Source organism: Elaeis guineensis, chromosome 10 (assembly GCF_000442705.2).
Source record: "Elaeis guineensis isolate ETL-2024a chromosome 10, EG11, whole genome shotgun sequence".
Lineage (NCBI taxonomy): Eukaryota > Viridiplantae > Streptophyta > Magnoliopsida > Arecales > Arecaceae > Elaeis > Elaeis guineensis.
The window spans coordinates 32121644-32133588 of record NC_026002.2 but is presented as its reverse complement, the minus strand read 5'-3'; the positions used below and the strand labels follow the sequence as shown (position 1 = coordinate 32133588).

The following is an 11945-nucleotide window of genomic DNA, read 5'->3' as shown; positions in this document are numbered from 1 at the left end:
ATTACTGTGAGATGATCTATATTTTGTGGCCAATGACAATTAAGAGAAAGAAACTTCTTCAAGACATCGGTTACCTACTGTAGTTATTACTAGTTACAGGTGACCCATCTTAGAAGAGTATAAATTTGAATTTTTAGAGCAATATTCTCAAACTAGGTGAAGAAGTCAGAGAACATGTCTCTCACTTTCTCTTCCTCAGTCATTAAGATTTTTCATCACCATTGCCATTCTCAGTTTGCCCATGGCTTATGGTATCAATATTTTTTTCCTAATTTAGTTGATCAAATAGGAAGAAATTGAAGAAATGTTGAAGGCCTTAAAACACATCATTTTTCCTCTTCTTTCTTTTTTTTTAATCATCATTTATAAAATAGATTGATATTCTTGCACCTTAATCATGATTAGATTCTATATATTTATGAGTATGCATGCTAATTTGTTTATTTATTTATTGTAGCAAGAGAAGATCTTATTTGCATTGGTTTATGTTCAATCAAGTGCCATGAGGAATGCATCAATGTTGGATTTTACAAAGGAATATGTCTCGATGAAAATGGAAGTTGTTGTTGTTCTTATGATTTCACAAATGCTCCTAAATCTCACCAATTCTATCCTATCACCTTGGAGGGCAAGAGAATATAATGGTTTTGCATAGCATTAATGTCTACTATATTAATGTACTGAAAAAAATTCTGTAATATTAAAAGTTCTGTTAGTTTTGTCTTCTTAATAAGAACATTTGATAGTCACTTTGTTCATCTCATTTATATGATAATTTATGGAACACCCTTCATCACCCAAAACATTTCCAATTGTTTCCTCAAATAATTTCTGGAGTCCCTCTAGTTGAAAAAAGAAAAATTAGGGAAACCACTACTGAGTTCCTGTCATGAGTGTTCCAAAGCTACAGCGATACAAAAAATGCATCACATAATAAAATGCATGAATGATAATAAAGAAAAATATATTAAAAGATTATGGATCGTTATATTCTTGATGATTATAATAAGTCAAAATATAATTCAATATGAAACTTATTGGGCAAAAAAAAAACTCTTTGATGTGCTCATGAATGATATTTTATAAAGAATCTCCAGATTTAAATGACCCCTGAAAAAGCACCAGATTTCTCAAAACACAATCATCAAGACCCACCAACCATGTCAAATGCTTTAGATCACACAACGAAGTTATAATCTTTATAACAAGTCCTTGTTTATAGATAGACCATGTAGTACTGATATGCCACACCATACTATATCAACAATATCATACTAATTCATACTATATATCAACACTATAAAAGAATAATATCAATATGAAATCTAGTACCAAAATGATGAATTTTATTATTTTAAATTATTTTTTTATAATTTTATAATATGAAATATTAGGTTGAGTTATAAATTCAAAAGCATCCTAAAACCATGAAATTGAAAAGTTCTGCCTTGAGCAAAAATTTCTAAAATTATATTTTTCTCTCTCTTTAAATCTTTCTATTTTAAACTTCCTCTATACAATAATAATAATAATAACAACAACAACAATAATAATGCAATCATGAAAAAAAATAATAATCATAATGTTTTTATTTAAAACCTCCAAATGCAACATAATTTTTTTTCCAGTTTGTAACTAGTATAGTAATTTTGTCAATCCACCCGTGATTTCACCAAAAACGCATAATGTAGCACTCGCATGTTTTACAAACCACTAGCATTCTCCGATGACAAGGATATCATCCTTCAAATTGAAATCATTAATAAAGCTTGAGCATAACATCTTGGTCCGCTAGTAATTCAATTACGAGGAAAAACCTCTGATTTCTTTGTGAAGGAGAAATCATGGATGTTGTGATCCATATCTAAATGTTTGCAGGAAAAACAAGATGTTTTTAACACCCAAGTATGCTGTAAACTCTTCTCATCTTATTCCACAGTCAAGGTTTTCAAGTTTCTCAGCAAATTAGGACAAACAAGCTGTTAATTCGAAGCCAGGTCCTCATGAACATGGCACAGAGAATAACACAACCAACAAACAAAAAAAGATTCCTGCCTTCAGATAAAAGACGTAACAAACAAAACCATAAATTCGAGTTCTGTCCACCAAGACCATCAAGTAGAAACCATCCTACGGAATCAAGAATACAAGATACAACAACACTTCTTAATCATACGGAATTTGAATATATGCTGCATCACAGACAAATGGAATGTCTGCATACATGCCTGCAAGTGCACACCTTATGCATTCAAGCACAGTAAACAGGTAACCAAATGCCACAGCAGTCCAGAAATGCATCCCAAGCTTGCCCCAGTACACAGCAAGCGGCATCCAACGGCTCACAGTCCCAACGACCTGGAGGGCAATCTCAAGCAGCATCCCCATCACAACATGGAAGCGGAAGAAGTGTGGCCATTCCTTCCTCCTCACCACCCCAAGGTACGCTACAAAGAAATAAGCCATCAAGAACCAGGCCGGCAGACTCCCTATGAACCCAAGGAAGGGGTAGGTAAGGTACTCAAAGTCCTCCAAGAAAGGGTGAAGATGGTATGCGGTCTCAGCATACATCCATGTCTCATGCAGAGGCATCAGGTAGGGGATGCAGGCCAACGTCCTCCACCACCACCTTGGCTTCTTGGTCATTGGAGGGTAGCGGAAGCTGTAAGGGACATCTTTTGATGCTCTAGGAACCATCCGACTTCTAGGTGATGCAGCTCGGCGTTTCGGCAAAACTGGCATCATATCTGCAAGACTGCCATGATCTCCTCTCAGCAGGGAGGCTGACATGCTTGATAGGTGTGCAGTGGCCCACCCTGACACTCAAAATTAACAAAATCAAACCGCCTGAATAACATAATATATGCAACATAAAGGAAATTGGACCTGGAGGTCAGCCTAGTTGATAGTTTCAATTGCTAACTAGATCGCAAAAAACTACACTCTTGCTAAATTTCTTTTCCTGCATTGCACCAACATCTACTTAAATGTCGCTAATTTTCTAACAGATTATCAGTCTTGATTATTCTCTTCTCCAATACTTACAAAGACTTCTGACACTTCCAATAAGGCAGCTCCAGAACCAAATTCATGCATGTGTATGCTAAACAATATAGCACAGTGAGATTTTATCAATCAATAACATGACTATCACTTATCCAAACCAACTGAAAAGCCATTTTCTTAGGCAGTAGAATTACCGACAGCAACTTTGATGTTCAACATAATTGTAGTTCTACCTTCACCTAAATTATAAACTAAACATACTTATAGTTCTACCTTCACCTAAATTATAAAAGACATATAAAATGTGCGTGGAGAGATATGTCATCTATAAATTACTTCAGAGCAATGATTTTGCTGAACAACACATAAATATTATGTACTGAATTCCAACCCCTCCCCATCTTTCCCACAACATTAGAAATCTAGCAGTGTTGAAAAACTTATTTCTCTACTGACATTAGTTTTGGGCTTATGATTATTAATAAAAAATGCAAATTGGTCAATCTCCAGAAAACTTCCCCAGTACACACAACACTTGAATGCAACAAATCCATGTAAGCAGCAATATGTACATACCTCTAAAGGGCAAGACTCCAGAGTCTTGAAAAGCTCGACATGATATTTTTACATTCGGAGAAGTAGCAAACAGGGGACGGCGAGCAGAGTACGTAAAAGAAGAGTTTTTTGATGCCCTGCAGTGCCTGGGTTTCATTGCCACAGTTCCCCAGATTACCGTGCATCCATTTAGAATCATGTCCCCAAAACCTAAATAGTACAAATCAAAATTCAGTCAATTAGTTTATGTACCACTCTCTAGTTAAACAAATAACCAATGTAGAGGAGATGTATGCATAGACGTAGAAGCATAAATCTGAATTTGAGAATGACAGATCAAGAATAGGTTAGATATACTCTGATGATCATAGGGAAACCATATTCCCTTTGCTTTGGTTTTCCTTAAAAACTCACTTTGAGTATAACTCTTCATAGGAATAAAAGAAAAGGAGCCAGCCCAAAATAAAAGGGATAAAATTTTTTGGTCATGGTCACTGTTTATCTATTTAAATTGTTCAAATGCATCTCCATGAATGCAGATACAAATATGCTTACCAATGTTTTACCATGACTTCGTTCCTATCATATAACTGCACAACCATGAGGGTTCTAAGTTACATCATTTTACAACTGGCCCTCAGCTCATATCCACACACATCATTTCCTCCTTTGAAAATAAGGTGCATAGGAATCTGGATTACACAGACCTAAAGCATATACACAGGTGAATGACAATTATCACAAGTCTGTTATCAACCTTAAAAAGGTTTGGATAATGGGACTTAATGTCTTCAACAATATTCTATGAGTGTTCAATAGAACAATTCGCCTAATAAATATGCCTTCAAAACAATAAAGTACTGTAACATTCTTAGAGGGCATGTAGCATAAAACTAATGCTCAAAACAATTACATGCATATGAAAGACCAAAAGAAAATATTAAAAGTGAGGAATTTCCCAGATAAACAGAACATTCCACACACATTATATATCCCATTTTTGTGCAGTAGGGTTATGAAAACCCATGAGAAGCAACTGGACAAATCGAAATGCCACATCAACTGGAGGTCTATAATATAGTTCACCATGAGATTTGACCAAATCCTGATCGTATTGTAATGACAGAATTCAAATAACATGCAATCATGCAACATCCTATGGTGTGAATTTATTCGTCATCCAGATCCAGTTGGCATCCAACCAGAACAGATGTTTCTTTCAAATAAAATGTTGAAGCTATGAAAATATGCGAGATTTTTCTTCAAGATGTATGAGTCACAGATACACCCATTGATGAAGGAATAAACAAGAACAAGTCGGTCCTCCTTCAAATCCCAAAACAACGAACAGACCAACAAACTAAGTTATCGCTTACTGTCAGAAGAAAGTTGCAAATATAGTTCTATTTTTTTATTAAGTAACATGAATAAAAACTTTTTAAAACTTATTTATCAACCACAAAGATACCAATTTTGTGTTTCCCCATCTTATTCTGCTTCTTAATATTCTTCCTTTTTGTTTTCTCTTTCTAAGAAGGGATGCCTCTTCTCTCCAAATATCATGTAGCTTTCTGGAGTACAATCTTATCCATCACAAAAATCCAATTTTTAACTTCTTTGAAGAGAATTTAATTGCAACCGTTGTGACAATACCAATCATACCCAAAAAATTATATAAAAAAAATAGCATCGGCGGACTGACTAACAAATTACTATGAAAATCTAACCAGTTATTTATCAAGTTATATGCAAGCTGTCCTTTGAAACCCTTACCTACATCAACCGGAATGTAAGAAATTTTAGCCGAATCCAGATCCCTAACCCTAGAATAGGAGGAGGGAGGAAAGGGGGGGTAGAGAGAGAGTACCGGTCCACCGCATGGACCGTGCTACGGAAATGGGAGAGGTCACGGTGGGAACCGAGCAGCCCGCCGGCCAGGAAGGGGAGCGGCGGATGGGGGCGCCGTGGCAGCGCCGGCCGTGAACGAAAGGAGCCAAGAGGGATAGAGAGGCAGAGGAGCCGAAGGAACCGGCGAAAGGATTGCGATTGGGAAATGGACGGGCTAAATGGGTCGGATCCAAAACAAATTATGTCATCGCGTATGGTGAGTCCAGATCCGACAAAGTTCCTGCTCAACCCAACTATGTCATCAAAAGATGGGATCCTCTTTGGCGCATGTTGGCATCCGTGAGGGCTGCATATGTTTGGATAGTGTTCGGATTTATCTTTTATGCAAAAAAAAAAAAAGATTGGTCTTTTTCTGGTAATCTCAAATGTTGGATCACATTTTGCGCAGCTTGGAAGGGAGTGGTTCGTCGTGTTTTCAAAGCTGTACAAAGCATAATCTAATGGTAGATCTCCCATTCTTTTGCATAAAAGATACCAATGGAATCCGTTTGGATGGACATGTCATCTATTTTTGGACATGAATAGCTGTCCCTCATTGCATTACAGTGCCAAACATGGAATATATGTATTTATTTATTTTAAAAAAAAAAGACATGGCTCGGATGTGAAATACACAAGTTGAGGGATGGTAACCGTTCATTTCTAAGATGGATGACATATTGTCCATGCACCGCTCTTTTCTATGCAAAATGCAAAATCAGCTCATATATGGATGTTGCGTTTGGGTCTCAGCAAAAACAACAACCCTTGCCGCCTTTCTTAAATCAGAGATGAGAAAGTAATTCATGGTTTTCTTCAATTATTTCTGGTACATATTTTCTTCGAGAAGTAAATTGTGTTGTGGATTCATATAGATTACTGAGTCTCTTACCTGCCCTCTTTTCTATTGAAGTTGCGGATGATCTGACCTCCATTTGCGTAGCCTTTGGCTTCTCATGCTACCGTCCACAGCAGGTTGCCACTATTACCAGAGATCGTGGTAAAAGTAGGAGTTGCCTTAGCTTTTTGAAATCGGGAATGGAGAAGTTGGACTTAGAACTTTGAAAGAAGCTGCCATTGCTTTGTGATGTTGACAAAGTTCTCAATAATTTAAGAACTACCTTATCAACAATTAGCAAAGTTCCGAACGGTGCAAAAGGGAAGTTCATGATAATATCACCATACAATGATGGCCGTAGAAGCTAAAAAGATGTGGGTCTTATATAGACATATATATACATACACATGCATGCATATATATACACATGCATGTGTATGTACATGCGTGCATGCATGCATGCGTGTGTGTAAGGTTCCAGAGTTATATCTTGTTTGAATTGGACTACATGATCTTGAATTAATGATTTGAACTTTTGAATATAATTCATTATATTTAGACTACTTATACATAAAATATCATGCATTTTGGAGACATCCAATCTATGCATCATGCGGTCAAAAATTAAATAATTTAAATAATAAAAAATATTAGATATTTTTTGATAAATGCATTGATTAGGGAATCTCTAAATTATATAATTTTTGATGTATAAGTAATTTAAAGATAGTATAGATTATATTCAATGGCTCAAATCATCAATGCAAGACCCTATCATTTTTTTTGAAAAAAATGTGCAACTCTTAAAATAGATATGGTGTAACATAATTTTAGTCATATATAGGTCGTATTTAAGTTATTATGTTATAACTTTTTTGAATTAGATGATGGGGTTCCACATTGATGATCCAAGTTATTCAACATAATCTATTATTTTTTAATTAATTATATATAAAAATCATGTAATTTGGAGACTTCTAACTTATGCATCAACTGGTTAAAAATCGGACAACTTAATACATACATACATCCATGTGCATATGCCTATATTCATATAAAATACATACATACATACATATATGTGTATATATACACATATATGTATGTATGTATGTATGTATGTGTGTGTGTATGTGCGTGTGTGTGTCTATATATATATATATATATGTATGTATGTATGTATGTATGTATGTACATGTAGATATATACATATGTATATATGTCTATATATACATATGTATATATGTATATGTTAGTGTACATACGTATATCATATATCAATATATATATATATATATATATATATATATATAAAGAGAGAGAGAGAGAGAGAGAGATTTGGCTATATTCGAATGGATATCCATTCAAATTCGATCAAATCTAGATTAGATAATAAAGGACTTATATCAATGATTTAAATCATTAGATGTGGTTTATTATCTCTAAGCTATTTATATACTAAAAAATTATATAATTTAGAAGCTCATAGCCTATGCATTAAGTGATCAAAATTTTTTGACCATTAGTTTTGTTGGGATCATTCAACTGATCCTCGATTCTGACTCTACATTGGCCTTATAAACGCAATACTCCGATTAACAATCAGCTAACCGACTGACAGTCGGTGATTATCAACCAACAACGGACAACCATGATGACTCAGTTAATATCCGACTAATGACCATCGGCATATCAGAATTACCATCCGATTCTCATTCGGATCTTCACCGACCAACTACTATTACCGATATATAGTCGGCTTATCTCCTCAACACATCTAACCGTTATAAACGATTATCGACTACGTATCACAGTCATTAGTAGGCATAAATGATCCATTAACTTCATGATTATGGTCCGATAATTTAGCATCATAAAAAGTAGGACCACGTGCTCGACGGTTACATCAGAATCAGCTATAAAATGGAGATAAATGAATAGCACGGATAAGACAATTCTGGACTAACACCTTGCCATTTCGATTACTCATTATCTATTGTTCACTAATTTTTTGTTGACTTAAGCATCGGAGGATCTCCACCGGATACGATTTCGATCTGTGAGGATTTTGTTTTGCAGATGCTCTTCACCGGTGACAGGAGATTGACCGCAACAGATTGGCGTGCCAGGTAAGAGGTGAATATAATCAATCATGTCAAAACCAGAGTCCAACACTCGACGGGATCGACGAGACAATCTTTCCATCGGGAAGATGTTCCTCCCCCATCTCCAATGGCAGAGTCCAATTCTTCGTGTCCTATGGTCACCACGGATGCACAAATTGCTGCGCTCATGCAGCAAATGAAGATTTTGACGAAGACGGTTCAAAACCTCTAGCAGCAGCCACCACCAATAGAGGAGCCAGTGGCTCATTCCGTGCTATCTAGACACAGCCGCCGTCCTCCACGATGCTAATCTTCCTCTTTTCCAGAGCGATGATCATCTCGACACTCTCATCGAGATAGATAACCACACTCTCGGCACTCCCATCGTGCTACCCATCATTTGTGACGTTCTTCCTCTCCTTCTCGTGCACACAGTATTAGAAAAAAAAATGGCCACAGAAGGAGCAAACTCCTTCTGCTTCTCCCTCTTCAAGCTCTTCAGGGGGTTCTACCCCTGGAGTTTTTCGACAACGGTGGCTTGATGACTACGAACGCAAGTTCAGAGAGATTGACTGCTAGCTTACTCGACTTCAAATGGAAGGTCGGAAGTCCTCCAACGACTGCAACTTTCACACTGTCCAGCCTCTCTCTCAACGCATCCTGGATGAACCGATTCTTTCTCGATTCAAGATGCCATAGATGGAGCCATACGACAGCTCCACCGATCCAATCGACCATCTGAAGAGCTATAAGGCTCTCATGATGATTCAAGGGACAACCGACACCCTCTTATACATTGACTTTCCGATAATTATTCGAAAGACTACTCAAACCTGATATTCTGGGCTTCAATCGGAGAGCATCAACTCCTTTGAGCAACTCGAATAATCTTTCGTGGCCCACTTCAGCACTAGTCAAAGGCCACCATGGACATCAGATAGTCTCTTTTCAATCAAGCAAGGTGAGATAGAGACATTGAGAGATTTTGGAGCTTGTTTCAATACGGTCACACTTGAGGTCGAGGACCTCAATGAAGATATAGCCATATCGGTCATAAAAAAGAGTCTGAAGGGATCCAAATTCTCATATTCTTTAAACAAAACTCTCCTCCGGACCTATGCTGAATTTTTAGAGCACGCGTATAAGTACATTCATACGGATGAAGCTACTTCTGACCGACGCCAGACAGATGAAAAAGATCAAAAGAAGAAATAAAAGAAAAGTGAAGCTCTGATCAAATCAAGTAGGCCGACTATTAGTAAACGAGCTTCACCTCGATGACGAAGTCCGAAGTCAAACAACTACGATAGATATGACTCTTATACTCCTCTTTCTATTCTCCATGTATAGATCCTAATGGAGATCGAATGAGAGGAGTACTTATGACACCCCCCACCAATGAAAGAACCATCGAGGAGCGAGACAGGAAGAAGTACTGTCGGTTCCATCGTGATCATGGTCACGATACCAAACAGTGTATCCAGCTCAGAGATGAGATAGAGGTTCTGATTCGACGAGGCTATCTCAAAAAATTTTGACGTGATCGTCCGACTCAATCTCCCACTGACCAACAACCTTAGTCGCAAGCTGAGGAGACACTCAACAATCGATCAATGGCAGGAGTAATCAACATGATTTTCGGGCGACAGAAGAACTGGGGGGCAACTTCTGAAGAAGAGTCGATGAAAAAATAATGACTCAACAATGTAATTACTTTTTTGAAAGATGATGTTTGGGAAATACAAACTTCCCATGATGATGCTGTCATTGTCTCAGCAATGATAGTAAATTATGATGTAAAAAAAAATTTAGTGGATAATGAAAGCTCGATGGATGTTCTATTTTACTCGATTTTCTTTCGAATGCGACTACCGATTGATCGACTCAGAAGAGTCTCGACGTCATTAGTCGATTTTACTGGAGACGCAGTTATCGTGGAAGGAAAAATTACTCTCCTAGTAATTGTCGAAACAAATCCACGACAGAGTACTATTCTATTAATATTCACGGTTGTCTGAGTTCCCTCAGCTTATAATACCATATTCAGATGATCTGGACTTAATATTTTGAGAGTAGTAGTCTTGACATATCATCTGCTAGTCCGATTTTTGATAAAAAATGGAGTCAGAGAGATGCATGGAGATCAACAACTTGTCCGACGCTGCTTCCTAGTTTTTATACAGAATAATCAACCTGAAAATTCTTTGTCCATTGATAAATTGGATAAAAAAAATGAAGAAAGGGGTGAACTAGTCGAGCAATTGGTTTCCATCCCACTAAAAGAAGAAGATCCTGAAAAGACGGTCCAAATTGGATCGCAGCTGTCTGATCCGGAGTGGCAGCAACTAATAAGTCTATTAAGAGCAAACACTGATATTTTTACTTGGTTGGTTACTGACATGCCAGACATTCCTCTAGAGATAATAACCCATCGGCTAAACATTAATCCAAAGATTAAGCTGGTGAGACAAAAGAAAAGGCCTTTTGCACCTGAAAGGTAGAAGGTCATCGACAAAAAAATCGACAAGCTCCTCGCAGCTAGTTTCAACAGGAAAGCTAATTATCTCGATTGGCTCATCAATATTAGTAATGGTAAAAAAAACTAATAGAAAGTGGAGGATCTACATCAACTATGCGAATCTGAATGAAGCTTGTCCGAAGGATAGTTTTCTTCTGTCGAAAATTGATCAACTGGTTGATGCAACTTCTAGACACCGACTTCTGAGCTTCAAGGACATCTTTACCGATCATAATCAGATTCGGATAGTACCTGAAGATGAGGAGCACACAGCCTTCATAACTGATAAAGGCATCTACTATTATAAAGTGATGCCGTTCGATTTAAAAAATACCAAAGTGACTTACCAACGGCTAGTTAACAGGTTATTCAAGGTGCAAATTGGGCAAAATATGAAAGTCTATGTAGATGATATGCTGGTGAAAAGCTTTCAAACTACTGATCATGTTCGGGATCTGAAAGAAGCCTTCAGCATACTTCGACGACATCAGATGAAGTTGAATCTGACTAAGTGTGCATTCGAGATAACTTCTGAAAAAATTTTTAAATTTCTTGTATCGCAATGAGAAATCGAAGTCAATTTTGAGAAAATAAAGGCTATCATCAACATGAAGCATCCAAGCTTGAAAAAAGAGATACAACAGCTCAATGGAAGGTCACTGCACTTAGTCGATTCATCTCAAGGTCAGCAGAAAGATGCTTGCCTTTCTTTAAAATCTTGAGATAAGCAAAAAACTTTACATGATCAGATGAGTGCCGACAGTCCTTCAAATATCTAAAATAATATCTGATGTCTCCATCGCTACTTACAAAATTAAAGGTCGGAGAAATTTTGTATCTCTGTTTGGCAACATCAACGGAGGTAGTTAGTTCGATACTTGTCCAAAAAAATAAAAATAAAATTCAACAACCAATCTACTACACCAGCATGGTGCTTCACAATGTCGAACTAAAATATTTAAAAGCAGAGAAGATGATCTACGCTCTAATCATATCATCACAATGACTTCGTCCATACTTCCAAGCACATCCTATT

The 11945-nt window shown here is 36.9% G+C and overlaps 1 protein-coding gene across 1 annotated transcript; it reads right to left on the bottom strand.

Moving 5' to 3' along the window:
• Positions 1 to 2036: 2036 nt before the first annotated feature.
• LOC105052700 (protein TIC 20-I, chloroplastic) lies at positions 2037 to 5609 on the bottom strand. Its single transcript, XM_010933612.3, has 3 exons — positions 5429 to 5609; positions 3583 to 3771; positions 2037 to 2816 (listed from the first exon to the last, which is right to left on the bottom strand). Exons 1-3 carry the CDS (start codon positions 5439 to 5441, stop codon positions 2167 to 2169), a joined length of 852 nt encoding a protein of 283 aa, XP_010931914.1. The 5' UTR covers positions 5442 to 5609; the 3' UTR covers positions 2037 to 2166.
• Between the last annotated feature and the right edge of the window lie 6336 nt (positions 5610 to 11945).

Excerpts from the sequence above, each read along its gene's own strand:
- LOC105052700 (XM_010933612.3), bottom strand. Across the intron at positions 2,817-3,582 it reads TGGAGTCTTGCCCTTTAGAG|GGTGGGCCACTGCACACCTA; the intron begins GTATGTACATAT and ends TTTGAGTGTCAG.